Source organism: Pieris napi, chromosome 19, assembly GCF_905475465.1.
Source record: "Pieris napi chromosome 19, ilPieNapi1.2, whole genome shotgun sequence".
NCBI lineage: Eukaryota > Metazoa > Arthropoda > Insecta > Lepidoptera > Pieridae > Pieris > Pieris napi.
This window is the reverse complement of record NC_062252.1, coordinates 5,995,236-6,015,499: the sequence shown is the minus strand read 5'-3', so window position 1 is coordinate 6,015,499 and position 20,264 is coordinate 5,995,236. Positions and strand designations below refer to the sequence as shown.

The following is a 20,264-nucleotide window of genomic DNA, read 5'->3' as shown; positions in this document are numbered from 1 at the left end:
CCCAACAATTATGCAATAAAACTGAATAAAAAATTGTATTGCTTTTCTTTACCCTATTTTCTCATCTTTTCCCTGTAAGTAGCTAGAACACCGCTAATATAAGTAAATAAAAATATACTTTTTACATAACAGAAATATTGTTTCATCGAAGTATGCAGAAAATAATATTATATGATAAATTACATCTGTTAAATGTAAATAAAATAGGTAATTTTTTTACTCATAAATGGCAACATTACGTTATGCGATTGCAGCGCCGCGTCTGGGGGACTTCTTTCATGAAAAGGACTATACATTTATGTATGCAGTGTTGCCCCGTTGTAATATAGGGTATGTTCCGATATACACTGCGAGTACTGTATAGTGCTCCCACTGTTCAAAAATTCGTTCCGCTATGGACTGCCAGTATACAGCCGCAGCGTCCTAGGGAAATATATGACGTCACAAATCCCCGCTATACTTCTACTGCGAGCACTGGCGTTTTCGAGGTAAGGTACTCGCAGTGCTTTGATCACGTGATCAATCAAAACCACTTGAATGCCTAACGGCTGATATAACTTACAGTTTAATAACAAACATTTAAAATTCTAACTTACTTTCTTTGTAGTATTAATTCAATTGACAGTTAATATTAATATAGATTTTTTTAATGCGATAATACTCCAATAATAGTTTTTCTTGTTGAATTGAAAAACTTTGATGCACTCATTTGAAAACTGTGTCGAAAAACGAAGCTGACTAGTATACTGGACTGCGTTCCGTTTTAAATTGTAACCAGTATAGCTGGCTATAGAGAAACGGTTTCACAGTATACTAAATTGACGGTACTCTGTACAGTGGTCGCAGTGTATATCGGAACATACCCATAGGCTTTACACTAAACACTACCAAGAAACCGACTTAAATCAGTTCAAATAATGCACCACTAGATGTCGCTGACGGACTTATAAAACGCGCTATCGAATAATCGCGCCTAAAGAAGTTTTACTTCAAAAACTTAAAACGGGAAAATTAAATGAATCATGGTTTTCGAAAAATAGATAGAATAGCACGAGTAAATAGATGTAAATAATTAAATTTGGAATTCCTAACCAATAGAGGAGATATTTGAGATCAAATATAATAAAATCAATTTCCGTATAAAATAGCTTGGAAATAACAATATGGACTAAAACCGTAGACGGACTATGGTATAGACCAGGCATCAGCGTACAGCGTGTGAGATAGCGAATGATTGACATATTATGTCGTATTTACAGTTTTAATTCATTGAAGATTGCTTATTATTTTTGACTAAAATACACATTCGAATGAATAATTCTTGAACAAAGTTACTGAGTCGTGACAAAATAAGCTACTTTTTTTTTTTTTTTTTATAATAATGCTGAAGCCGCATAATGCTGAAGCTTAATTGGAACGTGAATTAGTTTTCAAATGCATCAGCAGAGTGCGCTAAGTCAGTGTTGAAAAAAAAAATGTTCTGAATAGAGTTAGCAACCTCATTAATGTATTAATAATGTTGTTAACAATAATAATTGGTTGAAAACTTTTTAGGCTTATTTTAATAATCAAATTATTTCATTAAAATTTTTTTACTGAAATAAGAGAAAACCTTTAAAGAATATAAGGTTTTAACAAGCTAAATTAACAGTAAAATATTTAGTTTCATGTAAGAAGTTTACATTTTGAGTATTTTTTTTTAAAATGATTTCTAAAAAAAATTATACTTTTTGAAAAACATTGCAATGTTTACAAAAGTATAATCCTGTAAATTAAATTTGTTTACAGATCCGAATTTTAAAATAAAATTGTATTCATATTTTAAATGTAGAATATAAAAAAAGTAACTATTTATACCTTCATCCATACTTATATTTATTTTTTTTAGCAGTTTGAAATAGCTTTAATTATTTTCAAAATCTACGAGGAAACGAAAGCCTTACAATTTTTTTAACAATAAATAATATTTACTAACGAAAATTTCGATAAATGCCAACTTAAAGAAAAACACTGGTAAATTTTCTGTCACTGTGTTGGTATTGATTGCGAGAAGCACGCGAGAGCATAAGTTTTGAGAGTGCTCAATTGTGCGAAGCGTTGCTGTAGTTGGAACATTCAACGTTGAGCATTATGCCGCATAATGCGCTCTAGTGCTGTAATTGGAAAACGCTCTATAGCTTTTACAGCCAATTATGCAACAATTCACCATGACTAACACTTTGAATACACCTCTTATAAGGATAGTCTTAAAATATGGGTTTGACTTGGGTTTCACAGATTTATCAGTAAGCGGTGAAAACTTGTTTACCACCAAGTACCTCGGTGGTAAACAAATAAAATCCGATACGCAAATAGAGACAGAAAAACTGATACTCTGTTTCGCTCGCACTTAAGTATTTCACGTTAGTGCCTTCTCTCTTTAGTTATTATTGTTATTTTAGAAGCTCATTTAGTTCTATACTCTATCTACGACTAAAACTAACTAAAAATAACGGTTTGTGAAAAGAAACAGCTTTCAGAGATGGGAAAGTGTACAGTGCAAATTAAGTCTGAAAGTCACGTCACACGCGTTTACTGTTTTATCATCTGTGATTTCAAGTATGACTTTAATGGCTGTCTATTCACTATTGTTAAGTTGTGAATTGTGATTTAGATTTTATGTAGTATTTACCTATTGTAAACCGATATTGCGAAAATATTTTTTAATCTTCATTATTACTATAACTCTTAAAACACAATTAGCTTGTCATGATCGTAACGTAATTATGTTGTAATTATATGAAAGCGAGGAAATCTTACTAAGTTTTATACGATTTAAAAAAAAATAGGAAATTGAAATTGGTGAAACTCACAGCACAGTGCACTCATGGCCTGTTTAGAGAATATGGATTCTGAGAGAGAAGAAGGTGAAATTGTTGACGAACTTGATAATTTATCAGATATTTCATCTGAAGAAGAGTTTTTATTGCGTCAACGATTAGAGATCCTCGAGAATTACAACAACGTCCTTGAACGTAAAGAGGCTAAAAGGTGTACCATTGGATCAGGTTAGTTTTCCTTTTTGAGTCAAATTTCTATATTACTTCTCTATTTATAATTTTGTTAAGTAAGTATTACTTTCCTTTAGCACTAATCGAGTTTAGGGGTATTTGTGGTAGGAGGATTAAAGGAGGATTGCAGATGATCCCCTATATGAGATTGAATTTTTAAAATCTATTTTCACTTCTAAATCGTAATAACAATTAGTCATTAAAAGGCATAACTATCTGTTAAATTAGGAGACTAATTTATGCCACTATCTCTTATGAAGGATTTCTTCCTATATGTTTGCTATTTTAATGGCCACATCCTAATAGAACAGGCCTTTCTGTGTTGTTATAAAAAAATATCAATATCTTAATAACATTGACTATTTATATATTTTAAATTAGCATGTCCTTTAGTAAAACTTATAAACAAATCCAAAAAGTTTTAAGTACATTTTTCAGGTAAATCAAGTAAAAATAAGGATTTTTTTTCTCCAGACTGTTTTATTCAGGAACAGAAAGGTTCATCCCAGCCACAAATTTACAGGGTAATTAGAAATGATAAGCTAAATAAGAGACCAAAAAAACCTAAGGCACATGTTAAGGTTTCAATAGGAGCTAGTAAAAAGAGCAACACCAAAGCTAAAAAACCTACAAAATTGACAGTCAGTGATTCTAGTGAGGATTCCAATGATGAGGAATATAAAAATAAGCGTCGAAAACTTGCTGATGCTGTTTCATTTACTACTAAAAAAATTGATAACTCTTCTCTTAAAGAGAGACTTGCAAAAATGCTGCATCCAAAACCAGAAAGTAAAATTATAACACAAAATACAATTTTAACTGGTACAACTACAATTCCAAGTTGTAATATAATTAAATCAATTACTGCATATAATTCATTGAGTGAATGTAATGATAAATTTTTTAATGAAACAAAAATAGTTGATTCAGTTATTATGCCTACTGATCATGATTTAAAAATTGTCTCTGATAAGGAAATACATGACACTGTGGATGGAATTGATAAAAGAGACGAGAGAGAAAAGAAATGTGAGAGTGGTGGTAGTTCCGATGAAGATTTAGAATTGTTAAGACAGAATGCTTTAGAAACTAAATCATCGAAACAAAATCCAGTTCTTCAGGAAGTAGTTCATGTAGATTTGACTAACAATAAGCATGAATCAGAGGACGAAGACAGTGACACAGAAGAATTGAGGCTGATTTGTCTAAGATCGGCTTTGCTAAAAAAAGCAATAGAAATGAAAAAGAAACAAAAGTTACAAAAAAGACTGTCTCAAAATTCCATAGTTCATGATGACTTGCTTGATAAATCTGAAAATAATGGGAACACAACTGATGTGGAAAACATTGATATGGATATAGGTTCAGATGCAGAAGAAAAGGAAAAAGACCCTATCACACATGAAAATAAATTAAATTATTGTAAACCAGATGAAAAAAATAAAAAAGAATTAATAACGAAAAAAGAAGAATTAGACGAGGATGAAGATTTACTTAGAGCAAAATTACTAACTTCGTTAAGTAAAAATTTACCTATTTTTGCTGATATAAACATTTTGAATGCAGCAATACCAAAGACGGAGACAAAATCTAACAAAGCTGTACCTAAATCTAAAATACAAGAAAAAAAGTTTATTATACAGCTGGGTGACTCAGACTCAGAAGCAGAACATGAGGCAACAAAGAACTTGACAAAAATGCATATGAAATTAGCTGAACAAACAGAATTTCAACTTAAACTTGATCAATTCTTAAAATCTACTAGAATGCAAGTTGAAAAAACCACCGTATCTGATGTTGTACAACCACTTGTGCCTGTGAAACCACCAAATAAATTTGTGCCAAAGGTTGGGATATCATTGCATATTAAATTCTTGTATGTTTAAACATATCATAACGATTTATAAACATTTTTTAGGCTATGAAACATTTACCTAAATCTGAACAAATGGAATATAAAAACTTGGTAAAGAGAATGAGAGAACTGGAAAAGCTAAAACAATCTAGACAACTGCTGTTAAATAATAATTTAAATAAAAACAATAACAAAGATATGTTAAAGCCAAGAAATATTTCAACAAATGAGAGGGAGGTTATGGAAAAAAAATTAGAAGAAAAAATTGCCAAGTCAAGGTAGACGATGTGTATAGTTTTTATAATAAATTATGAACTAATATTGATCTAACAAATATCCTATTCCAGAAAAATTATAGCTGAAGAGTCTGCAAAAATGTTAAAACTTAAAGAAGAAGCTAAGAAATTATCACAGAGATACAAGATTGTTTCCAATGAATTAAGAAACATCACAACAGCAATCACATTAAATAAAAAACAACAAAGAACTGTTCAGAATGGATTAGACAAAATAAGACTACAACATCAGATGTTACTGAAGAGGTTTGATTTTTCAATAAGTGCAAAATTTCAAATATATTCAGAATACTTTGAATGTTGGTTGTTGTGATTTTTTTATTTATATAAACCATTTCTTTGAAACGTAATTACCAGTTAAGGAAATCTCTTAATTGCTTAATCAGTCTTTATTTCTTGGCAGTTTTCCTATTGGTTCAAGTATATATTGCGTTGTAGAAATGACATATTATACATTTTTACTGTAGTGGTCTACAAAATCTAAAAATTCTTGACGTTTTTATTTAAATATCTTTCCAATTTACTGCTCAGTTATATTATCTAAGAGGTTTTAATTATAAAGTACAATAAAATTTGGATAATTTTCCAATTTCCATAGATACATAATTATGTGACAATATTTTTCTGATTTCAGTTCACCTATGTCATATTCAACACCAAATAATCCAAACGTACCTACAATAACAAATAATAAGAAGCAAAAAGAAAATGATCCATTTGTTAAAGATCATCAAAATGCAAATTTGTTAAAATCTGTGAAGATTAGTTTAGTTAACAATTTAAACAAAGAAGCAAATTCAGTGCCTAATAATTCAAAATTATCAGTCGAAGTTGATGTTGGTAGTAATAAGAAAGTTGTAAAAGTTCCAAAAACTCCAGAAAGAATCGTCGCTATTAATGAATGCCCTGATTGCAAAGAAACAAATAAAGATGGAGAGAAAATAGATGATAAGGAAGAAAATGGCTCAGATGATTATATTTCTCCACTAAACGCTCTGGGACGAACTGAGTAAGATTCTTTAATTATAAAATCGATTGAATTACTAATTGCATGATATATAATTATTTACATGTCTTAGGCGTAGAAATTTAAGAAAATATGCAATGACCAAATCCGTGGATGGCATTTGCGTACGAACATCGCATAATATGGGAGCAGCGATGTAAGTATGCATTTAAACTGTCCACAAAAGTGCAATAACTTAAACAGTTTTAAAATATTGTTTTTTCAGTTGGAAAGAGGACCCCAATGCTTTCCTGTGCCCGTACGAAGTTGACGGCAGTTGCCGAGACTCTGATTGCAAATTCCTACATTTACAGACACAATGACATAGCAAAAAAACTCACAAACATTCACGTAGAAAAAAACAAAAAACCCTTACCTATTTCCGTATTCCCTAGTAACTGTGCCATCTTCAACTGCCAATGGAGTCTACGCACGAGTGTAAAGTATTTTAGATTTGTTTCAATTTTTATGCATGCTTGGGAATTTGTGAATTAGTCAGGGAATTGTTTGTCGAGTTTCCCTTATATATTTCATTTACTGTGCTTAATAATAATTTTGCATTGTTTTGAATATCATAAAAAAAATATTTCCGTTGGGAAGGGTATACTGATCTAATAGCTATAGTAACTTCAAATTTATTTATGGAGATATCATTTGTTTGTCTGCATTTTAGTCAAATATGTGTCTAACTATTATCTTAATTTCGTTATCATGATTTTCTGTTATCACAATTAGTTATACCAATTGCTATAATTTTCACATAGTAATGGAGTAATATTTTTTAAATCATACCTTTATAATCTATATATATATATGTATTGCGATTTATATGTGATATTTTATATGCAATTTCTAGTTGGAGTGATCGCGCTGGGTCGCTCGTCGCGTTGCGGTAAGTTACGAGTTAAGTTTTTAGTGATTAGTAGTGATATGACAATTCTGCGAGTGGATGGACGTCACCAATGGTAAACTGTTGTGAATGAAAATCTATTCTAATTATTCCTATCTTTTCTATTTAAAATATAGTTTTTATAAAAATGTACATAATGTAAAAAAGTGATAATTAATAAAAGACATATTGTAAAACGTGTTTCATTTCGATGACCTTTGTAAGAAAATAAAACAGTTTTAAAAACGAATATTTTATTCAGATATTGTAAATGAAAATACCACGTAAAATATTCCATCACATTGATACACATTTAGACAAAAATACGTATTCTGGAATCAAATTCGATATATTAATAGAAATCTTAAAATAAAAGATCACTGACTAGACAATAAGGTACACATCGTGACAGGATAGTACTGTGGGCATAGAAATATGTGAAATGGTTTTAAACTTTCGCTTTTATACAATAAACATTTCATATAAAACTCTATAAATTCATAAGATTTATTTGGTGTCTCAAAAGCTCAAATAACATCGCATAATTTAAATTCTCGTTTATATTTACGAGATAATTTTTAAATTTTACCAGCTAATTATAATAGCCCACAGTTAAGAGGAGATACACACTGGTAATTACGATACAGGAAGATTCAATATTCTTCAAACACTTTACTACGACGATATAACGCCTTTACATAGTCCTCGAGTGTGTTGTGACCTCGCCATAGAAAAGCTCTTATTACCAATCTACGGTTAATTTATAATGCCATAATCTGTTTAACTTTAAAGGAAATTTCTTTATAGCTTCTTCGGGAAACAGCCGTTATATCATTGGCACTTTACATATGTTTTGGTGGATCCTAACATTTTGTTGTATGTATTTGCCTATATATATTCGAAACAAAAATGTGTATTTTTCGAGACAATTTCCCAAATTGAGGTCACATTAACACTGTCGAGTTATTTATCTGAGCGTATGCCACATAGCGACAGCTTTGCGCGTCTCTTGCGCCATCTGTGCCCAGTGGCGGCCTTCAGCGGCTGGCTCGGCTGCGCCCACGCAGCACCAGCCTACAACTAAGTTGTTACTGCCACCAGTTACCACACATATCTGAAATTATAATATTGTTTTAAACAGAATTATTTGTCTTTCCTTTTAGTCTTAGTTTTTATTTTTACTCTATATTTACCACTCGCGTACATTAATAGAATATAAGTGTAATAATGAAAGGTTAATTGGTATGAAACGAATGAATGCAATGTAACTGTTGTAGAGAGTGTCTACCCACGCCACGCTTATAAGACAACCTGAGTGAGCAAAATGTACAGCCCTAGCTTGTACTGCTATAATAATTAGTTATATTGATAAAAAAATCTGAAACAAGAATTAACTATGTGTAATTATTATCATTTTGCAATTACTTCAACTGAGGCTTCCTGTAGGTTGGAAGACGATAGGCTGAAAGAAAGCGCCTCGTTCCATACAGGATTATTTATCTCTTTTCTATTCGTCTTCTTCTTCTTCACTCTCTTTCCATTCACCAAGAGGTAGACCTTCACGCAAACATCTGAAAAGTTCAAATGAACTTCAAATAAATATTTATTTATGATTTAGTCCTTATACTCTGTCCTGTTTAATGTAAGTAATATTAAGTTATCGACGTTAAAAAACACGAAGACCTATTATTTTGTTTTTACTTGTAGCTTTGATAGCTGCGGTTATTTATGATAACTGTGATTAAAAAAATCTGTGACGTTCACACAAAAAAAATTTGATCACATTGCATTGCCTTCATATTGGTAATTCTATTCACTTAGCAACGTTTATCAGGGAACTAGAAATATTACGATTCGGACACGATGAAGAAAGGGAATTGTCTTTTATATATTTGGAAGTATACCCAAAGCATCTTTCCCCTCCTGCGGAGGCAGAAGATTACGAGCCTTCAATACCACGACGGTCAGTCGTTCAGCAGAAGGCAAGTAAGACAAGGATAACAATAGTTCTTGCAACTCTTCGGGCGGTCTTCTCTCTCGGGAAAGTTCAGCCCAGACTTCGGCTCCACCTGCCACTTCCACTTTTGCCAGAGGTATTTTTGCTGAACCCATCACTTCGTTACGGGAAAATCTGGAATTGAATTAAGTAGCTGAAGTTTTATGATAGGTCGCATGCCAGGCTTGCTAAATCTATTAAGTAGAATTACTTAACGAGGGCTAAATATATTTCCGAAGAGCCTACGAAAGCCTGTATCATTGATTATAATGTAATATTAAACTTTCTAACATATTATCATTAGTAATTAGTACCTATACAAATAATTTATTTAAAAGCTATAATTTAAAATAAACACAACTTTTCGTATTAAAAATAATACCGAAAAGTAACGGAATTTTCCTTTAAAAGTAATTCCTTTACTTACATTCTATAACAAAATATCTAGCATATCTACGCAATTTTGTTTTCTTAATACTATTGATAATATACTAATAAGATCGATGCAGTAGTTAAAAATACCTACCTGTCATAATCAAAAACTTGAAGTAGAAGAGTCTTGTCACTGAGATCATCATGTGATACGGGAAACTTGAAGTGCTGATCAAAGAACGGGTTGGCCTCATTCCTGTGTACTGGGGTCTGGCGCACCCGAGTGTCAACTTCGGGTATGAGACTCACACGCACATAGGGATCGTTGAAACCCCCTGCTTCATAGCCCGCCAAATCATGAGCTGGAGTCATAGTAATATACATTATAGGTTCTGTGCGGAAAGAGAACTGGCTGGTTATATTTCATAACCGTATATAATTATTTTTTTCGTATTAAGATAATTAATATCAGACTATAATTATGTAATAGCATTGTCAATATGAAAGAAAGTAATTTCCCACTGCTAAGACCTCAACCCATCCGAATATTTCCCATCCAGCACAGAATAGTATGTAGTAAATTTATATTTAACATCTTTTCTGTGTAAGTGTACTTGGTTACTATATGAATAAAGTTCTTTTGAGTTTGAGTACAGACACAGACAAGTAATTCTACGAGAACGAGAACATTTTATGGCTGTGTAACGAATGAGTTAAGTAATCTCACATTTTTAATGGGTAGGTATAAAAGTTTATATCGCCGCATATAAAGATTAAAAGCACGGAATAGATAAAGAAAGTTAGAACAGCGAGGTGGAATGTATTAAAAAAGTTCGAAACAGTACCGCTACTACGATTTTTTTTGACACATGCAGAATCCACGAGGTATTTATAGCAAGCTGCACACTTGAGGAATTTTTGCGGTATTACCTTACCATCGTTACGATAGTGTCACGGCATTTTATACATTACTAGTAGACTCGGCCAAGCGTTGCTGTGGCTAAGATTTTTGTTATATTACATAGTAGTAAACTATTCAAGAGAAACGGCAGGAGAACACCAATCCACCATGCTTTTTTAGTGGTTATGCCATTAAATTGTAGCGTATGTGAAACGTTGGTATTTATTTTGATAAGGATGAATACCTAGGTACGAATAAAGAGCCTTTTCTAGCGGTGGTATTTCAATAAAAAAAAATTAATAAAAGGGTGCTTATTGTGACGTAACTATAAAAGATAGAGACATGCTGCCGCGACATTTTTCATAGAAAGTGATGTGTCCTAAAAAATTGAACTACATCATTTTGTTCTATCATTAATAGTTTTCGCAGCGCACGCGATTGAAGGAAGTTTTTTGTTTATTTTATTACACCTTGGGTTAGATTATTCAAGTTTTAGTAAGCATCCCTAATTTTTTTTTAAATGAAACATAGCCTATGTCACTCGGGAATAGTGTAGCTTGCCAACGATGAAAGAATTTTTGAAATCGGTCCAGTAGTTTCGGAGCCTATTCATTTCAAACAAACAAAAAATCAAACCTTTCCTCTTTATAATATTAGTATAGAAAACACGTGCCTAGCCTAACACTGGCAGTGTACTTCAAAACCAAACCTTTTCAAATAGTGTACCTTCAATAAGATGAACTTCCAAGTCAGATCGATCGAAGTCGTATTTCAATCGCAAATGGATTCTCCCGAGTGATGGTCCAGGCCCTTCCAATTCGATTACCAATGGGGCCTCTCTTTTCGTGTAAAGGTCTGGTTGAAGGGCCCCAAGGGAACTGATAGTTGCCCCACCGCCTGGGCTGAGTGGCCCGGCTCCACTGCTGCTTTCCACCAAGGAGTTGCTTCTGTCTATTCTTCTAAAAAATATTAAAAGGTTTTATCTCTTGTATTTTAGTTATTGCTTTGTTTTTCGATGAACAGTGTTGGCCTAGTGGCTTGAGCTTGCAACATCCGTTAGGTCGTAGGTTAGAACCGCGGCTGTGCACCAATAGGTTTTTCTGCCTATGTGCGTGTTTAAAACTCGTTCCTATGGTGTAGGTTGTGAAGAAAACGCCTTGACCCAAAAACGGTGTGTGTCAGGTACAGAAGGCTGGTCACAGGCAAGTCAAGATCAAGGACTGGTATTTTGTTATTCGGTAGTCAGCATAAACATGATTTAAAACCTTTTAAACGGGGTAGAAACAGGTCAATAAGTGAATTTAATACAGGTTACGTTCAATTAAAGGTTCAGTTGATGGTAATTAACGTAAGTACAAAGATGGAATGGAATATCTTTATTTTATAAAAACCAAGTTAGAATTTTATCTGAAAGATAATTAGATCTAGAAGATAATTCTCTTAAAGCCCCTAAAGTGGAAATCGCTATATAAACAGTCATTAATATGTATTTTTTTACAGTACGAAAAGTTTTAAAAGCTACTAAAAATTTCAAACAGGACCAGCGATATGGAATAAGCATTTTAATATTTAATTCAGTCATCGGACCTTTGAAACGCTATATTTTTCATAGAGCATGGTATAATAATTTCAGGTCACCAAAATGTAAAAAAAATTGTAAAATATTATATATATTATGATATGAGGCACTCCGAAATAATTATCATTAATAAATAAGCCTTTTGTCATTTAAATGTTGCAAAAACCCAACTTATAAAAAATTATAACTTGATTTTATATGCGGAACACAAACAATTCTTATTTATACTAATAATAAAAAAAACTATAAACAAACTAATCAAAGCATGTGTGTTTCAAGTCCTCTCATCCTGTGTTTTACCGGGGAATTGAACCTCTTGTGACACATCATGTTCCCCGTGGTTAATTCAGGCAGTGGAATCATAACAGTATATGTAAATATCTTAAACCCTATTCCAGTATTATTATGTCATATATCCCTCTTGGCTTTTAAATAATTCAGTATAATATTGTAATATAATGTTCAGCAGTACATGAACTGTTGACAGTTCTGCCTGTCCCCAGGGTGATATGTACCCTAAATAACTTATGAATCTAACTTGAGTGCTTTCTCGTTGATTACACTACACTGTTCATTTTGAATTTTTTAGTTGCAAAATTTTTGACTTGATTATAAGAAATCATGTGTAAACTGTTCTGAAATTGTTCTATACTGAATTATTTTTAAATATAAACTACAGAGAGCATGAAACATGTTTACATTAATAACGTATAGATTTTATACTGAAAGAGGTATTTTTGGTTATTTTAGTAGATATTTAACTGAAAGAAGACTTTATGTTATTTTATAGGGTTAGTAATTCAAAGATTTTCAAAAAATTACTTGCCTCGTCTGGGAACCGAACCGACTACTAATCGAAGATACTTTTCCTTCATGTGCCATAACTTTGGGACGCCCTATATAGATATATAAGTTATACATTTTAGGGTATACCGTATACCCTTATTTTTATTCAAAGATTTCAACTACACGTTATTTAAAATTGTTGTTGTTAAACAAAATATTAGCCATACGAACAATATTCATCATGGCGATTTATATTGATAAAAGCTCACCATTCGACAACCATTACATACATACATACGAACATCTTAAATCTAAAAGCGTTTTTGATTATATTGGTAATTGCGCGGAATACAGAATACAATTTTATTAACATTTCTATAATCGTTTTATTTCATTCTCAAATTGGAAATAGTAAATAATAGTATATACACGATAAAACGGAAAAGCAATTATCGGATTAAACAACGTCGATTGTGTATATCGATAAAGTGTCGAGTTTAGTGTCGAGCGAGGTGTCTGCAGTGTTGTTGGATAATATGAAATGAATAGTATAGGAGAATAGTTAAGTAAACTAGCAGTGAAGTAATTTCATATTTTCAAGGAACAAAGATAAGAGCATTTTATACAGCTGGGGACATAAAATATTAAACCTACGTTCGATCTTTACAGAATATTAGTAACAATGTCCGTTTAAAAGTATTGGGCTTTAATTATTTAAGTATCACGTATTAGGTACTATTCAAACTTTAACATCTAACTTCAATAAGTTGTCAAATTATCTTGTTTTGAAACGAACCGATCATCAAATAAAACAAATATTTAAGTAAAAAATATTAATATTAAATGTTCAGAGTTACTGTATAAACATGATATTATTTCCTACAGGAGGGGAGGTAAATTGAGTTTGCTTCAATTTGCGTGGAAACCCGGCGCTTGGGATGGCACGCTTGTGCCAGATTGATTCCTTTGGACCTTTTGTTGAAATATTCTAAAAGTTAACACAAATTTTTATCCGAGCATCACGTAGTTAAAGTAGAATACATAACATATGTTTGAGTTTTTTATGAATGCATATCGTGTACTACGAATGAATTCAATAACAAACAGGTTCTACGAAATACGTAGACTCGTGCGTGTAGCGGTCTACGAGCTACGAACCATTTCATAAGCAATCGATCCTCGTATCTGTAGGGTAAACAAGTAGCAAACTCATGGTTTCGTGAAACGTTTACCTTTCGATACAAAATGAGAATTGGTTTTTGATATGCATGATAAATGAAACAACCATTAATTTATAACCAATTTAAATTGAAATATACGGCAACGAAAATCCTTTTTATATATGGACGTAAACGTAAGAAAATTGTTTAAGTTAACATTGATATATTCATTTTAATTTTTATACGTATTAGTATCTGCGTAAGATTGACAAACGGGATGAATAACCTTTTAAAAAAAACGTATGAATGCGGGTAATTAATTATTGTGTTAAGTCTGAACTCTAAAATATATTACAAAAATAAACGCCCATTTTTAGTCATAAAATCATTTGTAATGATAGAACATTTGAATAAATAATACTATTTCACACGCACGCTCACAAATCAATCCATCGTCATTACAAGTAATTGATGACACAGCTTTTGTAAACAACGGGTTGAGTAATACCTTTGGATATTGAAAACACAATTATTATTCTTTTATACACGACTTTAAGTGTTTTTTTGGTTAATGCGGCATAGAAACATTACATAGTTATGCGGCTATGCCATTTTATTATCGGGTGTTCAAAGTAACGTAGTGAAAGAAAAGTAATCATCATTTAAAGAAAACGCTTTTTTACTGGATTAAAGATATCTATTATTATAAATTTACAATTATTTAACATACTTTTAAATTTAACCGACGTTTCTCGTGCTTTACAGCGTGCGTAGTCACGGTGACTGAAGACAAAAGGTTTTGAATGTCAAAAAAAGTATCACGGCTGTAGAAAAACTTGCATTATCTGTATTTATTTCCCCGGAGTTGGTATCGACTAAAAGATGGAGGGTTTTGGCAGAAATGGCTCACGGTGTCCTCTATTTTAATTAAATTAAAAATTATGTTAAATAATTGTAAATTTATAATAATACATAACTTTCATCCGGTTAAAAAGTGTTTTCTTTAAATGTGTAAAGGTTTTATTAATAACTCACTACTATGAGTAATCATCATAGAAAATCTAAAGCAATACAATATCGTAAAAATAATGTTATTTATTATTTTGTTAGATTTGAATAATATTATGGCTAGGCTGTGAGAAATTTTTTAACGGATTTTAGTGTATCTTACCTGGGCGGCATAAGCAGCGGTGACAAACATCTGGGTGGAACAACATGTCTGGGGCTCGGTGGTGCTGGAGAATCGGCCAGGGACGCGAGTGAGCCGTGGGCCATGGGGGCGGCTCGAACATCAAGAGACGCCGCTCTGAGAGGCGACGGCGACCTTGGCATGCTTATACCAGCCTCAAGGGTTCGTCCATCAGGAGCAAATGTACGAATCGCTGGTGAAGAACCTCGGTGACTCTGAAAGTCGATTTGGGCAATTTGGGTTAATTTTATTAAACTAGTTTTTGCCACAAATTTCTATACAAACTTACATAACTTTCAACCTCTTTTTTTTTCGTACCTGGATAGGATGTTCTTGTAGTTCAACTCTATTCCTATACTACATTTAATTAAAATCGACTAAACTACTTAAGCATTTATAATATTAGTAATATATATAGAATACTAGCAGACCGGCCAAGCGTAGCTGTGGCAAAGTTTTTTGTTATATTACATAGTAGTAAACTATTCAAGGGAAACGGTAGGAGAACACCAGACATGGGGAACACCATGCTTTTTTGGTGGTAATGCCATTAAATTGTAGCTTATGTCTAACGTTGGTACTTTCAACACAGCGCCATATGTTAGAATTGTATCAAATAATAAACAAATATTTGCAATAAAATAATATTGCGGCTATAAATTAAGATGTAAGCTATCCAATCTTTTAAGTTGGATCAAACTGCACACGGTGTGCAAATATATTTTTATATTTATATATATTAAGATTTATAATATATAATATAATAATTATCCTTAATTCAGTGACGCTACAACTAATTGCATCTGCGTCTTTGATAAAGCTTTTATAGGCAGGTAGGTAATCGCCTGTAATATGCGATTAACCTAATGTATCTTCCAATAAAAGCAATATAATCACCGGGATATCGAAACAAGCAAAAAAATGACGATACAAATGGTAAGCTAAAGTTTTAATTAAATTTTACTGCAGTTATTCAGACAAAATTAGAGAATTGTATTATTTATAATAATTGTATTGTAAAAGAGAGATAAATTGCGATCTAAAATCTTATAGCAATACTTTGCGTTTGTGCATCGAGGCGAATCATATTTCATTGTGAATGTGCACTGAGTGCAGTCAACGTGGCGTGGCTTGATATCAGGACTCAAAAGACGTGGCATCAAAGTTCAAAGAGATCAATACACTATGTTTTTATTTATAAAATATTTCTTTCAAACGTTTTGACGGGAATTTAATATATTTAATTGATTCATGTTATAGTGGTCACCGAAAGACTTCGCGTTTAATTTCAATTCGAGGCAAATATTGAATAAATTTAGATTGCAACATATCAAACATATTATAACGGGTGAAACTACCCATTTGTTTATTTTATTTTATATGACACCGATTGTTAAGGTATATACAACCGCCTCGTAGTATCATAATTTAAATGCCTAATTATGGGGTACTAACACAATTATAGAGCAATTACTATTATAGTTTAATATAATTGAAATTATTTAATTCTTACGTTAAAACATTTGGTGCTATTTTAATCTATTTGGTAGGTCAGAGGTGAAATTACACAACATGAATAATAAGCTATTTTAATATCCGTAGAACGCTAAAACCATTCACAAATCCAAGACCATCTTATCCGCCGAAACGAATAACAATTCAACAACTTTTGGTTTTTAAAAAGTTAGTTATAAACTCTAATTATAGCATGAATAACGAATAATTATAATAATTCAAAATTAATAGAAGTGAAATAAAATGGTAGCGAAATATTCGAACAATTTCAGCTGATTAATGGCATACCAGTGTCAATCGGCATGAATTTGCATTATATGATTAATTTAATGCAATTAACCGATAAATCATCTCTCCGGATTTTAAACGTGACATATACAATTATAATGATTGATTTTGATTATAATAGCAAAAGGAGGCGGTTTGGATATAGTAATTTGCTAAGTGACTGAGATCTGATTAAGTAAGATCGCTCATTTTCGTTCATTCTCCTAGTTTGTCACCTCGCAAATCAGCCCTGCCCTGCGATTCTGTAACTCACTTCACGAACTCACACAGAAAAGGTGGGAGCTTGTACTTTATTTTTTTATCAGAATGCCAAATCATAAAATGACTGCTTCACGACTGATTTGAGAGCGACCGCCAATGCGAAAACCGCTGCGTGAGTTCGTGAAGTGAGTTACAGAATCGCAGGGCTGTGATAGGAAGGCTTTTACAGCCGCTCATTGCCAGAGGGCTTGCGAGTGCGTTGCCGGCCTTTTAATAAGTTAAGTTACATGACATATTATTTTAGTACACATGAAATTCGGACTAGACATAAATATGTTTCGTTGAGAACACGTTTCACAAATACATAATGTCTATTAAAACCTTAATTAGTAAACGCGTTTGAATCTGATATAACTGTATTAAATTATTTAGTTCTCTAATATAACGCGTGATTGTATTGGCCTTGGCACAAGTCGACCTGCTTTTGGGATTATTATGAATTCTCTGTATGTCGTATTATATTCCTGAATATTAAAGCTCGATCGTTAGTCGAATTAACTCGACATTAGTTGAGCAAGGTCAGATCAAAGTTGAATTTAGCAATTACCCTACTTAATTTATATATTGTATAGGTATACGGCTTTCATCATATTCGTTCAGCTGGTGACATTCTTGTATACCTTACACATAGATGGGCAGGGGCACTAGCTTAGTTTGGATACAGAAAAAGCCTTCGATTGGGTGTGGCATAAAGCGCTTCTCTCGAAGCTTCCAGCCTAACCTGCCTATCACAAACTAGAAGAGCGAACGAAAATGAACGACAGATCTCAGTCACTTAGCAAATTACTATGTCCAAACCTCCTTTTGCCTATGCGGCGGTATCACTTAACATCAGGTAAGCCTCCTGCCCGTTTGGCCACTGTACTATAAAAAAAAATTAAGTACATTGACCTGAACTTATACAGTTTAAGCAATAATTTTAAAGAACACGTGTTTTTTTCTGTTTACAGTGATATGAAAAGATTTCTTGGAGGCCTATGACTTCTTTAGACAGAATTCATAGAAAGATTTTAAAGCATGCATGCTACAAATGGATGCAAAGGTTCAATGCCAAGAATGGACGAGGCCAATATCCTTAGGTGGACCCAAAGGAACGGTAGATGAGGAGAAAGATTTATTATATATACCTTTTTACTTCCACATGATCTGGTTTTTTCTTTTCATAACTCATTCATTTAACATCTAATTAAAGGATTTAAACTATCTACCAAAAATAAAAGAGTCAACGACGATTATTTAAGATAACATTAGTCTAAGCGAAAAGCTTGAAAGAAAATTTAGCTAAATTCTACTTTCATTGCGTTTTGTTTTTAATAGAAAAGTTCGCGTTAGTTACAAAGTTTCAAAGGATAATGGTACTGTGCTCGCATCGTTTGTGTAAACTAAACTTTTGCACATATGGTTTAATCGTTCCATTTGCAATAGAATTTTTTGAAAATGTTTATCTTTTGGCATAGTTAAGTAATTGGTTTCTACGCGGACAAAGACTCGAGCATTTTATCCTAGAACAAAGGTGGGAAACTGCAAATTTATAACGAACTTAAGTCTAGTCTATAAAGAACTCACTTAAGAACTCACATAAAAACTTTTTAGTGAATCGCGAGGAGTTGTATACGATGGTAATACAAATGCCTCTGGAACCTGGGTTTTTTATAATTATCTCGTATATGATATAGTAATATTTACTGTAGGCTTCTTTTCTCGAAAACTATGAATGAATATATTAATGATATAAGTTTTTTTGCATTACCAGTGTATGTGTATGTGGAGTATTATTGGCATAGTAGCTTGAAAGTGCGTTAACCTCGAGGTTGTGCGTTCGATTACGGCTTTTTTACAAATGCGCATTTCACACTCGTTCGTACGGTGAAGCAAAACATGTGAAGGAAACCGGCAGTTCTTAGACCTTAAAGATCAACGACGGTCAAGTTCTTGTCTATCAATATTTTTTTTATAACCAAACAGATACAGTAATCTGTGATCAAGATTTAGAGGTTACTAGTTTTTATTGTACTAGATATGTAGTTCATTAACTTGTGTGCGAACGCTGCCAAAGCTTCACAAAGTTTTCTTATAATTATTTATTTCATTGTATATACATAGGATTAGCTATTCATAAATAAATTGTATTCTAGAAGAATCATTTGTAATACAATAATAACTTACAGTAGCCCTAGAGGTGCCGCTATCCAGACTGCTCTGTGATGAAATAGAGGGCGTGCGAGCGAGCCTCGCGTGCGGAAGTGACGTAGCAGTTCGCGTTTCACTTAGCGGTTGAATGCGACAGTGCTCCTTTGGTATCAGCATTTCCTGTGGGATGAAATGTAAGTGTATACTTTTTGACAAAATACAGGTCGATATTGTTAGGAGAATGTTTGGGAGGTTCTTGTCGTAAATACTTTATTAATCATGCCAACAATGAGCAGTGGCTTTAGCGTGCGATTCCCATACCTGATGTCGTAGCTTCGATCCCCGACTGTGCACCAATGCACTTACTTTCTATGTGCGCATTTAACATTAGCTCGAACGGTGAAGGAAAACATCGTGAGGAAACCGACATTTTTTTTTTTTTATAGAACGGGGGGCAAACGGGCAGGAGGCTCATCTGATGTTAAGTTATACCGCCGCCCATGGACACTCTCAATGCCAGAGGGCTCGCGAGTGCGTTGCCGGCCTTTTAAGAATAGGTACGCTCTTTTCTTGAAGGACCCTAAGTCGAGTTGGTTCGGAAATACTTCAGTGGGCAGCTGGTTCCACATAGTGGTTGTGCGCGGCAAAAACTGCCTTGAAAAACGCTCAGTTGTGGAACGGCGGAAGTCGAGGTGATACGGGTGGAATTTCGTATTCTGTCTCGACGTCCGATGATGAAATTCAGCTGCAGGTATTAATCCGAACAACTCCTCTGAACACTCTCCATGGTAAATGCGGTAGAAGATGCAGAGTGACCCCACATCTCTACGCAACGCCAAAGGATCAAACCGCTCGGAGAGGGATTGGTCATCGACGATTCGAACCGCTCTGCGTTGTATACGGTCAAGTGGAAAGAGCTGGTACTGGGGAGCCCCCGCCCAGAGGTGAGAGCAGTACTCCATGTGGGGCCGAATTTGCGCTTTATATAGTT

At 33.1% G+C, this 20,264-nt stretch overlaps 2 protein-coding genes across 11 annotated transcripts in view; one reads left to right on the top strand and one right to left on the bottom strand.

Annotated features, from left to right (window-relative positions):
• Nucleotides 1-2,636: 2,636 nt before the first annotated feature.
• Nucleotides 2,637-7,293, top strand: LOC125059004. Of its 5 annotated transcripts, none has more exons than XR_007118595.1 (8): nt 2,637-3,047; nt 3,489-4,897; nt 4,969-5,183; nt 5,253-5,447; nt 5,836-6,210; nt 6,281-6,364; nt 6,434-6,645; nt 7,064-7,293. XR_007118595.1 is itself a non-coding variant. In XM_047663081.1 (7 exons), the coding sequence occupies exons 1-7, from the start codon at nt 2,867-2,869 to the stop codon at nt 6,528-6,530; spliced, it is 2,520 nt and encodes an 839-aa protein (XP_047519037.1). In that variant the 5' UTR covers nt 2,637-2,866; the 3' UTR covers nt 6,531-7,044. The 5 variants fall into 5 exon arrangements, 3 of the variants coding, with proteins under 3 accessions (XP_047519037.1, XP_047519036.1, XP_047519038.1); XR_007118596.1 differs by having other exon boundaries at nt 6,434-6,650; XM_047663081.1 differs by lacking the exon at nt 7,064-7,293 and having other exon boundaries at nt 3,525-4,897; nt 6,434-7,044.
• A 39-nt stretch (nt 7,294-7,332) lies between these two features.
• The window catches only part of LOC125059005 (synaptotagmin-5-like), a 43,360-nt gene continuing 30,428 nt past the window's right edge, over nt 7,333-20,264 (bottom strand). For all 6 annotated transcript variants that reach the window (XM_047663084.1, XM_047663083.1, XM_047663088.1 and 3 more), the window contains 7 exons: nt 19,310-19,453; nt 15,062-15,294; nt 11,092-11,324; nt 9,619-9,826; nt 9,001-9,227; nt 8,522-8,667; nt 7,333-8,210 (listed from right to left, as the gene is read on the bottom strand). In XM_047663084.1, the coding sequence (XP_047519040.1) occupies nt 8,064-8,210; nt 8,522-8,667; nt 9,001-9,227; nt 9,619-9,826; nt 11,092-11,324; nt 15,062-15,294; nt 19,310-19,453 (1,338 nt within the window). In that variant the 3' untranslated portion in view covers nt 7,333-8,063. The remainder of the gene's footprint in view (nt 8,211-8,521; nt 8,668-9,000; nt 9,228-9,618; nt 9,827-11,091; nt 11,325-15,061; nt 15,295-19,309; nt 19,454-20,264) is intronic.